The following is a 15,232-nucleotide window of genomic DNA, read 5'->3' as shown; positions in this document are numbered from 1 at the left end:
GCGCCAACCGGCGGATCCACGTCATCCCAATCGTCCTGCACACACGACCACATACTAAATAAGAAAAAGAAAAATCAAGAATGTTGGTACTTACATGACTGACACTCATTAAAGATAGAGGGGAGGTGGGTACAAGAGGTCATGCAGTAGGTGTAACCTTAATGTCTCATCAGAGATTTTTGCGATAATATAGGCGGTAATACCAGCGGTAACAGGCGCGGTAATACACGCGGTAATATTTCAAGAAATTTTTTTTTATATAAAGGGGGCACCAGCGTGCCCCCGCGAAATTGAATGCCAAAAATTCAAAAACGAGCTCCTCTTCTGCGCGGGCGTGTTTCCCTCTCCATCTCCAAGCTCTTTCTCCTTATCCCTCTCTATCTCCAACCTCTATTACTCTCTTCATCTCCATCCCCACCATATCCAAGCGATCGAGGTCATGAATGTAAGTGCTCAAACTCTCTCTCTTTCTTCTTGTTCTTCTACACACACACACAAACACATACACACACACACACACACACAATGCATACACATTGCGCACACACACACAATGATTACACACACATTGTACACACAAGGACACACACACACAATTTTGTGCACAATCACAAACTAATACTTTCATTAGTGTGTGCATGCATTATAAGCACACTAATGCTTGCATTAGTGTGTGATTGTGCACAAAATAGTGTGTGGAAACACACTATTTTGTGCACAATCACACAGTAATGCCCGCATTAGTGCATGCATGCGTTACAAGCACACACTAATGCTTGCATTAGGGTGTGCTTGTGCATGAATTAGTGTGTAAACACACTAATGCATGCACAAGCACACACTAATGGAAGCATTAGTGTGTGCATGCATTATACACACACACTAATGCAAGCATTAGTGTGTGCTTGGGCACAAATTAGTGTGTAACTAATGCGCACAAATTAGTGTGTAAACACTAATGCAAGCATTAGTGTGTGATTGTGCATAAATTAGTGTGTTTTCACACACTATTTTGTGCACAATCACACACTAATGCGCATATTAGTGTGTGCATGCATTATACACACACGCATTAGTTAGTTTCTACACACTAATTTGTGTCCACGCACACACTAATGCTTGCATTAGTGTGTGATTGTGCAAAAATTAGTGTGTTTTCACACACTATTTTGTGCACAATGCATGCATTATACACACACACACTAATGCTTGCATTAGTGTGTGATTGTGCACGCATTAGTGTGTTTTCACACACTATTTTAGGCACAATGCATGCATTATGCACACACATACTAATGCTTGCATTAGTGTGTGTGTGTGTGTATAATGCATGCATTGTGCCTAAAATAGTGTGTTTGCACACACTAATTTGTGCACAATCACACACTAATGCAAGCATTAGTGTGTGCATACCTCTCTAGCACACACTAATGCTTGCATTAGTGTGTGCTTGTGCACAAATTAGTGTGTCTAAACACTAATGCATGCACAAGCACACACTATTGTGAGCATTGGTGTGTGAAAAAATTGCATTGGTGTGTTTTCACACACTAAATAGTGCACAAGCACACACTAATGCAAGCATTAGTGTGTGCATGCGTTACAAGCACACATTAACGCTTGCATTAGTGTGTGATTGGACATGCATTAGTATACCAAAACATACCTCCATTAGCATTAGCATACCAAAACATACCTCCATGTGGGTGTGCGATGAAGTTGATTGAGACCCCAATGGTCACCGAGAAACCCAACGGTAGATTAAGGTCCAACACACACACACTTGATTAATTTCTTTGCCACACACTAACGCACACACACAATAGATTAATTATAAGCAAACCCACACACACTCTAAATGGATGCAAAAAAATAACCACATAAACCATTTCTTAAATAGGAGATAAAAGGAATCCTATGCAGGGAGGAATCCTATGCAATAAAGAATCTCACTTTGACTAGAATCCAATGTTAATTAGGGTCCCTTTTTTTGTGAAATTTTAGGATATGGCATCCTCTTCCACGCCCGGCTATCGATCCATAGAGGACGCTTGTGATGCTTACTACTCGTAGTCTTCCTCCCACCAGTCACAATCCACCTTCGGCTTTCGATGGTTCCGAGATGCAGTACACGACCCCGACCTCGAGAGGGCGTAGCGCACCTAGGCAAAGTGGCTATCCTTGCAGCAAAGTCTTCGAGGGCGGTACACACCAGCACAGTTGGCTGCCTATAGGCTCTTACCACCGGGCGTCGGCACTCCGATCGTGCAGAGTGTGCCTCCCTCCACCTTACCCTCGACTTTCCTGTCACCCGTAGCTCCCTCCACCTTGCATTCGCAGCGATCCACGCCCGCACCGTTGAGTTATCCGTCGCCTACACCACCCAGCGGTTCGGGCTCGGGCCAGTGCTCTTCGGGTGGCCAGTGCTCTTCCCGTAGTGGTGGCTCACGCTCTCGTCGGGGTAGTGGCTCGTGCTGCTTTGGTGGTGGAGGGGGAAGTGCTACAGATTCACCTCCTCTTACACCCCGACCTCCTCGTTCACCCCTTGGAGCTCCACATGAGGATGAGGACCGCGATGCGTCCGTCCCGGACGCTCGTGGCTACTACTATTATATACGTCGAGGGGGGGAGGTGGATCTAGGTTCCTCTTTGGGGAGGACATTTAGAGGGCACCTTAACCAGCTGATCCACTCAACATACCAAGATTGCTTTAAATCTTTCAAAGATCAGGACTTGACGTACATTCACACGACATTGCTCATGCGGTTTCCTAATCCGAAAGTGGAAGAGTTCTCCAAGCACTGGCTCGAGGAATACATCAAGAATATCTTGAAAAATAAGAAGTCCTGTGTGCGGAGGGCGGCAAAGCAAACATTTGAATCTGAGGGTCACAACTATCGCCTTGGAAATGTTCATGACGAGAAGTGGGAGAAAGCGCAGGGCGAGCTGGAGGACGAGAAAGCGGCAAGTGCTAGGACGCACACTCGGCAGGTGAAGGCGAGGGCGCAACAAACACCCATGCATTACGGCTCGGGAAAAAACGCAGCATGGAAAGATAAATTTGTGAGTGTGCGTATTTTCATTTGAACTGATTTAATTTGTGGTAATAAGGTTAGGTTTGTGATATTTTTTAATTGATATACAACAAAATATTACTATGACCCGCCCAAGCCGAGAGATCCAGAGATACAGAGAGAGCCACTCCGAATATCAGACATGGTGCTGGCTGTATGAAAACAACAAAATCAATCGCGAAGAATTTGAAAATGCATGTCGTACACTACAGCCTGCAAGTGTGAACTTTTAAAAAAAAAATCAGTGCATGCAACATTATGTATCCATTTGTATTAATTAAAGTTTTTGTTGTTTTTTTCTTTTCCAGAGTCAAGGAGTCCCTCGAGAGGTCGCAGGATCCGAGTAGCTCAATCCTCCAAGTGTTTTTGGGCCCGCGCGTCTTCTTTTTTGCAACAATTGTATAGCCCCCATGTATCGCCTATTTGGGCAATTTTGTAATATCCAATATAATTAAACACTTGATTTTGGCCCAAAGTCTTCTTTTGGCCACAGTTGTATAGCAGCCATGCATCGCCTCTTTGGGAAATTTTGTAATGAACAGTTTCTCCAATATAATTAAACATTTGATTTTGGTCCAATGAAATTGTTGTTTTTTTATTTATTAAATGTATAGGAAAAAAAAGGCAAATGACCATTTGGATGGGTCATACCAAGGACCATCCAAATGGTCATCTGCTTTTTTTTTTAAATACTCGCGTGCGCTGTAATGCTTGCGGTAATACTCACGGTAAGTACAACGGCAATAAGCATGGAAATGTAGCCGGGCTTATTACCGCGTGCATTGCTGAAGGACCATTACCGCGAGAATTGACTCAAGCATTACCACTCCCGTGATTTTTTGACTTGAACTTTTCCTTTGTTTTTGTGCGTCTATCTGAGCGGTAATGTGCTCCAAATGTCATAGTGTTCCAGGAACTCTTCTGGCAGTGGGCATGGTAGTAGGGCACCAGAGTCGTCGAGGGCTGTTGAATCTCCATGTCCTCAAGATATAACACCTAGAAAAATAATGAAGCAACGTGTCCAACACTAGAGAGAAGAAGAGGGCCAGCAAACAACAGAGTTCGATAGGGAGGAGCCGTCGCGCCACCAATCACAAGCAGGACCATCCAAGACTCGAGTGGTCCATACAGACACTGAATCAGAGAGTGAGCCACCATGGTTGTGAGCTAAAATACCGCGCACACACCGGGTGCCTGTTGGGGGGAAGACACTGCCTCGAGGCCAGGGAGCTCTCCCCACACCACAAGATCGGGAGCCAAGCGAAGAGGATGAATCAGAAGAGGCTGCAGATCCAGCCCCTAAGCATGTAAACAGGTGCAAGTCTAAATTTTTCAAGAAGCCTAAACACCGCCAACCAGCAAATGTGCAAGTGGCCCCAAGACAATCGCAGCGGCACCGAAAAATAGCAAGGGCATTCGCAGAAATCCACCACTACCAGAAGACTACAAAGATTTTGATTCGACGTGCCCCCTTTGCTCGCACAATGAAGGAGGTGCTTCAAAGCTATGGAAATCAGTATAGAATGCAAGCAATAGCGCTAGAGGCTATTCAAGAAGCTGTAGAGGACCACATCATTTTGGCGTTGCAAGATACCAACCTATGCGCCATTCATGCAAAGCGAGTGACAATACAACCAAAAGATATACAGCTTACACCTCGATTGCCATGAGACTTCGAGCATTAGCCGAAGTTACTTATGTCCAATGTAATTGGGCCTTTTGGTGCAGTTAATTTATGTATTTTAAGTATCCTAGGGGATAGAGATGCCTACCAGGTGCAAAAAAAACGGTGGCCACAAGGGCGCACAAATGGCCCATCCACCAATTTTGGATGGCCTATTTGTGCGCCCTTGTGGCCACCCTTTTTTTGGCACCTGGTAGGCTTCTCTAACCCCCAGGATACTTAAAAAACATAAATTTATTGAAAGCAATTGGTTTTGCATCATTACTTTAGATGGAGCCTTGTGGCCACCCTTTTTTTGGCAATTTCAAGCTTTGAATTCCCCATAGGATATCAAAAAAATTAACAGCTTGTGAAACCAAGTGTCTATGCAACATTGATTTGGATTTTTCAAATGTCCAATTTAATTGGGATTTTTGGTGCAGGGGTGTACTAGGTAGAGCTAACGCAGGTGATAGTGTGCTGGAAAACTTAAATTCAAAGTTGATTTCACCTTTTCTAGTGTCCTTGAGTGTTAACATATGCTGAAATTGCCAAAAAAATGGTGGCCACAATGCTCCATCTAAAGTAATGATGCAAAATCAATTGCTTTCAATAAATTTGTGTTTTTAAAGTATCCTAGGGGGTAGATAAGCCTACCAGGTGCCAAAAAAAGGGTGGCCACAAGGGCGTGCGAATGGGCCATCCAAAACTGGTGGATGGGCCATTTGCGCGCCCTTGTGGCCACCCCTTTTTTGGCACTTGGTAGGCTTCTCTACCCCCTAGGATACTTAAAATACATAAATTAACGTATGGGTTTTGCATCATTATTTTAGAGAAACCACTTCTCACTCAAATGTGTTTTATACTTGGTCAAAGCTTTCAACGACCAAGACATAAAATGGGCTTGGGGAGTAAATTCATTATGGATAATGTCCACATCACCAGGGGGATTTGTCCTAGGTAATGCGCAAGGGAAGCTTGAGGTCCAAAGCCTGTCCGCTTGCCACCCGTCCTTGCAGCAAAATCATCAAGCTCCACGACGTCCTTTCATAAACTGATGAAGGTTGAGAAAAAAGACAATGAAGGATAAAATAGTAACATGAAAATTAGGATACAGTTTACCTCCTGCTCCTTGTCGTCCTCCTCCCTGTTGCCCTTTGCATCCAAGTCAATGCTCCCATGCACCCCAGCTACGAGCTTTGGATCATCAGATGGGAGGTTGCATAATGGCATAGGCATCCTAGCGGCCTCAACGTTGGCTTGCGTGGCTTGGAATTCTTCCTCAGCCAGGACCTCCGCAAATACAACTGCAATAGTGTCAGCAACAGTGTCCCCAACTGGCAAGAGCTTGCTTTCTAGGGCATCTGGTGTATTGTCTAAGGGACATTTGGTGCTGTTTCACAGCACGCTCTAGCATTCATCCATGCGCAGCCCAAATGCTTTCTCCAAATCATGCATAAACACATACTCCTCCCCATCCACTACCACTGAGGAGAAGCAGCTGATTTCTACCTCTGGGATAGCCACATCCGTCAATGGTAGTGGCACTGGAGGTTCACTAGGGCCAACCACAACTATGGATTTCTCAACCACTTCCTCGAGCCCCCTGGGGTACTCAAGCCGGAGTGTCTTTCCTTCCGCTGCAAGGTTCATGGGGATAACCTCTTGCTCCTTGGTGTCCTTGATAAAGGACCCAACTTGAAGGTGCGGTAAGCGGAGCTCCTCCAATTCAGGTTCCTCACTCACCAAGAAGATAAATGTTGCAAGCCGAGAAAGGTACTCCACCCCCAACTTGTGCTTCTTGAGCGCTGACACCCCTGGGGCTTGCTCGTCCAAGAAACGGCCTGTGCTGGTGGCAATTTCTTGGAATCGTCACAACCGCTTGGAGAATGGGCGATCACCTTTGTGTATATAGCACAAAAGATTGCAAGGCACTCAGATCCCTGCATGTGGGGAGATAGATACAGAATATTTTATGATGTGCTCCTCCATGAACGCAAAAATCTCGGCAAATGCATCCATGTGAAGGGAAATTGTGGCATCAAGGTCACGGAGATGAGTAAAAAAGGTGTGGAGGTCCAACTTCCCTTTGTATTTGGTTTCCTCGAGGAAGAGGATCAAGCGTGACAAAGGGGTGGATGTGGGTGTAGATGCAGAGGCTATGGAAGCATCCATGTCTAGCCTAGGGTGTAGATAGAGAGTGGAGGAGCTCAAGAGTTTCAAAAGTGAAAATAGTGAATGAGTTATGCAGCCCCCCTTTTATAATGGTCCCTTTTTTAAAGACATTTTAAAAAAAAGTCACTTTCACCAAAAAATGATCTCTCATCTGAATGCGAAAAATTATATTCAAAGACATGATTTGCCGAAGCAAATCATGTTGATTACATCGGGGATCGTTTTTAAAATTGTAAGAGTTACAAAGTTATAAGATCGATAGCATAGTTCCATCCATCCCCCAGTCCTCCTCGACCTTCAATTTTTCTTCCATTCTCTTCCCAATCTGCGGACATTCATTACAATAAGCATCCAATGATCGACAAACAATGATGTATTGAAAATGTGGTGGAAGGATTCTCACCTTGTGACCTTGTAAACGAAATTGTGCTTGTTGAAGGGCCTCAAAACCCATAATAATCAAATGTTCTCGCACATTAGTGAGAGTCCAATGCTTGTTCACTTGGAGTGCCTCCAAAGCATCATTGGGCATCTTCACTGCAATGTCAAAGCTTGCAATAGCACCGCCTACACTCTATAAGGGAGTCCACACTCTACGCTTGCACATCCAACGATCATAGTGAAATCGTATGTACAAGGAGGTGCGGATTTCAAAGAGCGCATTCCAATACCTGAAGCTCCAACCTTACAACGGTATCGGTCCCCATTGTGCATGGCCTCCACAAAACCCTAGTCCTCTTATAAAAGCCTTCCTAATTCCTCATAATGCACATCTTTGCATACAAGCATTGTGGTAGTCTCCACATTAAATCCAAACTCTTTAAAAATGTGCACAAAACAATAAATAGGCAAACACCAACTCAAGCCCACAAACCTAGAAGCTTTAGAGTATTTCAAAGAGTTTTGGACATCTATTATCATCTTTTGCTTGAAAGATGCTACCGACCACAAATCTGGCACCGGCCACTCCATACTTAATAAGGAAGTTAGTTTGATGGGTTCAAGAGTTCCAAACGCTTGTGTAGAAGTAGGCACAATATAGGAGTGAGATAAAAGAAAATCCTTCTTTGAACCAGTTTGGTTGGACAAACATGTGGGAACATTGTTGCTCCAATATCCGCATGTATAGCATTGAATGTGCCGGAGAGACTATGTAGTGGCTTCTCCTCCCCCAACGTGGATGGAAATATGACTATAAATCCATCACAAATCTTAAGTATGAATCCATAACAACATTACACTGTGATATCACACCTAGCTTTGTATTCTCAATACATGTACTGACAATGTGTTAAAAATCGAGGTGGTTGTTGCAATTGCATGGTTGACATTGAGAAAACATGTTGCACAATGGCTACGGTCCCCTTGTCTTTGCGGTTCTTGAAGCCAAGGAGCTTTCCTTTCCAATGAAGATCCAAGTTTACACGATTCCCCAAACGATGAGAGCCAATAGCAGATGGTTGCATGTATACCCAAGCACCTTTGGTGAACTCTTGTGGCACCCACTCATCATCTATACCTCTAGTGTTGTGGCATGCAAGTGTTGTGACCTCATCCTTTGGCCGCCTTTGCGAAGTAGAGTTGGCCATGGTTGAGCAAAGAAAATTAGGAGGAGGAGCAGGACCTTGCTTGTTGCTACAATGTAGGTGGGATAAAGTAATAGGAGAAGGTGGTTAACCCTTTTGGCAATGGGAGGAGAAGGTGGATAACCCTCGCTTGGTGTGGCAATGGAACGAGAAGGTGGATAACCCTTGCTTGGTGTGGCAAGGGAAGGTGGTAGGGGAGGAGAGAGGAGCTTCCTTGCTGCAGCAATGGAGATGGTGTAGAGAGGAGTGTTGGAGTAGAGGATGAGTGTGATGGTTGCAACCAAGGAGGGGTTGGAAAAGGGGTTCTAGAGAGAGAAAATAACTTTTTGCCTAAGGACTACTTTTGGGGGAGCTCTGGATAGTAAAAAAAGATTTTTCAAAGGTTTTTTTAAAAATTTGAATTTTAAGGTTTTTGGGTACACGTTTTGACTTTTTGAGGTCAAAAAATGCTTTTTTGACCATAAAATACATTTAAGGGGATTTAAGAAGATGAAATTTGATTTTTGAAAATTTTGAAAAATTTCAAATTTTTGGGATTTTTTCAAAAGCGGATCAAAAAGGAGGGAAGTTGGAGGTTCCATATGGCCCCTCCTCTCCCACCCCACCTTCTCACTAGGTAAGAGCCCATTTAAGAAGTGTAAGACTACTTTGTCCCCCTACATTTTTGAGGGCATAGAGTGTGTCCACCACCCTCTTCTCATTGGCTAGCCTCTAATTAACCTTAATCCCAAAGGGCCCCTAGAGGGTTCATATTTTTCCCAATGGACAGGGATAGGGAGTAGAGAGTTTACAAGGGTTTGTCAAAGGTGGAAGTTGTTGGAGAAGATGAAACTGATGGACTTGGTGGTGGAAGCTCCTTGACTTAGCAAAGACTTCATTCAATATAGTCTTGGCTCTTATAATTATGCGCCAGATTCCAGGTCTAGAGAGTGGTGTATGTGATGATTCTAGTCTTTTAACAAAGAAAGGAGATTATGATAGGTCCTTCTTTTCTCTCTAGAGGTGTATAGATCTTGATAAGGGTTTTAATCTTAATAACATTTTGTTTTCCAAATAAGAATTTCTTTCGAAAGACTCTACTCTTGTGTTTGCAAAGTTTGGGAGCTCAAAGAAAAAATGGCTTTTCTATAAGAAATCGATAACTTTTGCCTTAATGACTATGTCTTCAGATTAATGCATGCCATAACTTCTAACAAGGTTATAATAGCAAATAAGACTAGTAAAGCACGTATAAATGAATAATTTTCAAGTCAAAAGAAATAAAAAAAGGATGATCAAGGAACAAATTTATGATGACTTTCGAATATCCCAACATAATATATATATATATATATATATATATATATATATATATGTTGTACAGATTTATATGCTAGGTTGCATTAAACACCATATTAGAGAGTTTGAGACTTTAGGGCAAAATTGAGAATCACCAATGTCTTGAAGATTTGGCTATAATATGGACAAATCTCAAAGTACTTTTTGAGGCCAAAGCCTTCCACAAGGTGGTACTTGAAAAGCTATTCTGAGCCATGATCTCAAAACTTTGGCTAAGATTTAGACATGTGGTAAAATCTTAAGATTGTCTTGAAAGTGGAAATTGGAAAATTCCCAAATTCACTAATATGGCTTTATTAGGTTTTAGTCTCACTCTCTTGTTGAAAAATGTAAGGGTGGTCCACTCTTGCATGAAAGATACAGAAAATTGAAATGTGCTACATTAGAAGACAAGCACAGACCCAATGCTAAGTCCCTTTGGGAGCCCACAATCCAATCCAAACAAGCCTTTCTATTATGACTCATCTTCCACAAGATCATCTAGACAACAGCTATGGCTAGAAGACTAGGAATAGAGAATATCCCCGAGGGGTCCACCTCAAAATATTTAAGTGTAGCACCTAAGTTCATCTGGTGGCTCAAGGCGATTGCAGCTTTTATCAGACAGGTGTTGCAGCAAGCGACAACATGGCTTTCTAGAAGTGGGCAAGACAAATCACCTCTTTTGCTCTCCCATGTGCAATGAGGGCTCACTGTGCAATCTTTTCCTCTATGCAATCAAAATTGGGGACACTTACTCCACACGACCTCCAAGTGTCTATAGTTCGTGTAAGCAAGGTTGTACGTGACCATAATGAAGGTCTCACCATCCCAATTTTGTGTTAATCAAATGAGGAGGCTCAGTTTGCACAGTTCTCATGCTTAGCTTATACATATACAAAGATATGTCCAGATAAAGTCGTTTGGTATTGAAATGAGATAATTCAGTCATGTTAGGATTTGTTCAAGGCTTTTAAAAGACAGGGACTGGGAAATTGATCTACCCTTCCGTATGGAAGGGAATATTTTCATCTGGCTCCATTACTTATCCCTTCTTACTCGAGAAATTTGTAGATTCCGTGGCACTGTAAGGATTTGTACAACTCATTTGGAATGTAGCTTAGCTCCCTCATATGGAAGAAAGATGTTGAGTAAATTTGAATACATGACCTTCGTCATTGGAACCTTAACATTTCAAGCTAACCAGTTCCAACTGACGACTCTCTACTTGGCAACAGACTTTACTTAAACAATATGTCCCATGCTAAGATAACCGGACTAGCACGACGCCTTGGTCACTTCAGTATATCGTTGTGACGCCTTACGAGCGTAGCTCCTCCTCGCCATCGCCAATTTCTCCTCTCTTTAATTGCTTTTCTGTCCTTAGCAATATTGACCTTCACTGCCCTCAGCGCGCCTTCCATCCCTTGTCTATTGCCCTGCCTACCTACCCTCATGATTCGCCCATTTATTGATTCACTACAAATTGGCTCCACTACGGACGAAATATCATAAAAATCACCAAAATTGTCGTAACTTAGCAAGAGGTTTGATGAGAAGTAAAAGAAAAGAGCATGTTTGGCAGATGCAATACCCATTCCTATAGAACTTAGAAGGGAACAAGCCCTGCCAAGAATGACATGAAAAATTTGACCTCCGCGAATAAAGAATGGCGTCCAGATTATGAGACTTTCTTAAGGAGATAGGCGTGGAGCGGAAGGGTACTTCCTAGCTGTTTGGAAGAAGAAGAAGAAGAAGCTGAAGCTCCGAGCCAAAACCCATCTATGGCTCCTCGTCGACGACAGTACGTCTGCTACCCCACCTTGGAGAGCCGCACCGGTTTGGAAGTTGTGCAAGAGCTGGGCGAAGGCGGGCAAGGCCTTGTTCTCCTCTGCACGGACCAGAAAACTCGCACACAACTTTTCGCCTGTAAAACCATCAGGTCACATGTCATTAGACCTAACCCTAGCCCTAGCAGCAGCAAGAAGCTGCGAAGACTGCACGACTGTTCTGCATCCCCGGCCCACGTCCAGCAGGACTCGACTCATCATGATGTTCATGACCTCTCATCTTGTGAAAGGAAACGAAAGTTGAGCGCCGAGGAGGTGTTTGCAGACACCCAGCTCCGATGGGAGGCAGACCTGCTTCAGGACCTGCGCGACATACCCGGTGTCCTCCCTCTCGTCTCCACCTTCGAGGGCGACGACACCTGCTTCCATCTCCTCACCGCCTTCTGTGACGGAGGCGATCTGCTCAGCAAGCTCTATGCCCGCCCTCCCCTCTTCAAGCTCCATGATCGCGAGGCTGCTTTCATCGTTGCCAGCCTCGCTCGCACTCTTGCCAGTTGCCACTCTCGCGGTATCGTCCACCGTGACATCAAACCAGCAAATGTCCTCTTCCGCCGCATCCATGATGGCAACGGCACCGAGGAAGCGATCCTCGCAGACTTTGGCATGGCTGAACTCATTGCGCCAGGAGACAAGCTTTGCGAACCCGCCGGAACCTCAGTATACCAGGCCCCTGAAGTTATCAAGGGCTGTTATGACCACCGTGCCGACATTTGGAGTTTGGGTCTTGTTCTTCACCTAGTTCTCACAGCTGATTTGCCTTTTGACATTGGACAGCTACCTCGTGATGCTCCCAAATCTGCCATTCACCAAGCCATCCTCTGCAACCAACTAAGACTCGATGATTTTGGCCTCTCATCCTCAGCGCAGGACCTCCTTGCTCGCATCCTCTGCAAGGACCCAGAAAACAGGCTTACATTGGATGAGCTCCTGTGTCATCCGTGGCTGCTTCTCAATATACCACCTCCCACGGAATTAGCACTCGTCGATAATTATGATGGTCCGCAGTTGCCAACGACAATCAGTCAAACATGCATGTTAGGAACAACAGTGCCAGCTAATTGTTCACAGAGCATAGGCAGCAAATTGTCATGCGTAGCGGGTCATGTCGATGCCGCAGTTGGGTGCAGTCAAGAGATCAAAAAGCTGGATAATGGACCCACTGCCCCCAAGGCCAGAATTAGAGCCCGCAAACCCATGAGCAGAAAATGCTACCTACAGCATTGGGGGAATGCCCTGCCCAAAAATATGGGCACGGTGAGGGCCATGTGATTCGACCCGGTGGATATAATTACAGGGCAATGGTAAGGAGATATACCTCATCAAGGAATTTATAAGGCCTTCACAACATCTGTTTTGGTGGAGTAATAACAGTTTAATGGGCTGTCATTGATGAAGTCAGTCGATGAATTGGAAAGTGCCTTGACAAAACCAGATCAGGGCATCGAGCGACGGCAAGCCCAAAGTGGAGCCCAACATCGAATGAAGGCAATTTTTGGACAAGAATTAGCTGTAATTAACAATTATGAGCTACGATGAATCGAAAAGTGCCGTGACAAAACCGGCTCAGATGATCATCAAAGGCAAGCCCAAATTAGTGTTTCTCAGCTTGCAGCATCTTGAAGGTAAAAGCCTCACTTATAATCAGCTCACTGATCTGACCCGAAGGGAAAGCCATTCACTGGGCCTCTCAATTTTACATAGGTACTGATCTCCAACCCCTGGCAATGTGATGGGTTGGACTGATGTTTTGCAATGGGTTAAATAACAGGGGGCACAGTACGGTATTGCTGCTCTAATTAAATGTACAAAAACGTATGAGTTGTTCGCAGCTTTGTAAATCTCTGGCCCCAATTCCTCGTGGATGTAGGCACCCTGCCGAACCACGTAAATCTTGTTGTCTGGTGCCTTCTCATTTTCTGTTTTCCTGCTATTAATTTGCATTCAACATTCTTTACATATTTCATACCTTATGGATTAAATTTGTGGCAATGGTAATGGTAGCCCACAAAGCCCCAATTTTAAAGCCTTCGGACCCGATCACATATTTATAAGCCCATTGCTTCAATGAAGGCTAGTACGTTGAAGCTTGAGCTGCTACTCCGCTCTCTCGACTCAATCATGAGTCCCGGGCGGGAATTGTGAGTGGTTCAAATTTCCCCAAAACCTACAAGTTTCAAGATTCCTTGACCGTCCATCGTCCAAGTTTTTGGCCTGCTCATGGCTATAGTGTTGAGTACCCTTTTTGTCACTAACTAAAAATAAAAAAATTAAGTTTTGGCCTGAAAAGTAAGGTGATTAGTCTCTACAATTTGTGATTGGCTTCACGTGATAGTGGGCACTTACGATGAGGCAATGTTGTAATAAGTGACGAGGCAAGGGTGTTAGTGCAGTCTGCAATCACGTTTCCAAGGAATAATATTTTTGGCGTGTATCTGAAGAAGAAAGGAGGAATAGGTTAACCGACGACTGTCCAAGTGTGGGTAGGGGGAATAGGGTTCTACATTGGGTTTTTCTTTTCCTAGCCGCCGATTGCGATTTCATGAGCTTTTGCAGACTACAGAATATTATAGACATAGCTTGGCCTATGTGCTGCATGCGGCTTTGCAGCCTTTGTGGATCCTCTACAAGACATCGTGTGCACCCACTGTTGCCATCTCAACTCTCAACTCCAATTTTTTGTATATGGATGTAGTGCATCGTATTTCTGATTGGTAGACGATCCCCTTTACTAGTACCCTATAGACCCCCCCCCCCAGTAAGTAACCAAAGTGGGTTGGGTTGTTGGCTTACAAAATCGGACGTTCTGTCAGCCTATTGGCGACTGCACATGTTCTGATCCCGTTTGGGAATGCCTCTCTACTGGTGCAAATATGCCCCTAATGCTTCACGTGGCACCTTTGCATTGGGAAGTGTGAAAACAGTCGAGAATTTTCTCTATGGCACAATTTCTGGAACCGCCAACATCGCCAAATAGCCATGTGCAAGGCGCATCATCTGTGCTTCTTCTCGCCCAAATCTCTGCATCATAGCTTGAGAAATTCCCTGCACAATCTCGATGTCTCTATGCTGGCTCCTCTATCCTAGAGGAGGGCAATTTGTAAAGGGCTCATCCCAGCTTTTGCCTCTCTGTGTTGATAGGAGTGACATTGCAATCCCTCTTTCTCACAGCATAGTGAACTAGGAGTGTATTAAAGCCAACCTTGGTCCCGATGTTTATTTTTGCTTTTGGAATGGAGCAAGTGCTTGGGGCTCATTTCTATTTCTGTTTAAGTGGTGCAAGTGTTTGGGGTTCATTTCTATTGTTTGGAATAGAGCGATCCTCATCACTACACTAACATACTTGTATTTTACAACGTTGCCTCAGACTGAAAAGATGATTTTCGAGAGATTGGTTATTTTTTGTGTTTTTTCTTTGCCTACACATCACTTTTGCATGAGAGAGTTACTAGGTGGTGTAGCCAATGCAAAGCGGGTGCAAAGAGACCTGGAATACCAACTCCAAGTGTTGTGACTTCAGAGCATCCCTTTAATGCGGCCTCTACACAGGGTGGACAAAATAGTGGTGCA

General features: G+C 44.2%; 1 protein-coding gene across 1 annotated transcript; it reads left to right on the top strand.

Annotated features, from left to right (window-relative positions):
- Positions 1-11,463: 11,463 nt before the first annotated feature.
- Positions 11,464-13,872, top strand: LOC147428732 (calcium-dependent protein kinase 20-like). Its single transcript, XM_086497071.1, has one exon. The coding sequence runs from the start codon at positions 11,600-11,602 to the stop codon at positions 12,932-12,934; it is 1,335 nt and encodes a 444-aa protein (XP_086353197.1). The 5' UTR covers positions 11,464-11,599; the 3' UTR covers positions 12,935-13,872.
- Positions 13,873-15,232: the final 1,360 nt, after the last annotated feature.

The sequence above is a fragment of the Adiantum capillus-veneris genome, chromosome 23, assembly GCF_014529385.1.
Source record: "Adiantum capillus-veneris isolate H3 chromosome 23, ASM1452938v2, whole genome shotgun sequence".
Lineage (NCBI taxonomy): Eukaryota > Viridiplantae > Streptophyta > Polypodiopsida > Polypodiales > Pteridaceae > Adiantum > Adiantum capillus-veneris.
Note: the sequence above shows the minus strand (reverse complement) of the source record. Positions and strands in the feature narration are given on the sequence as shown.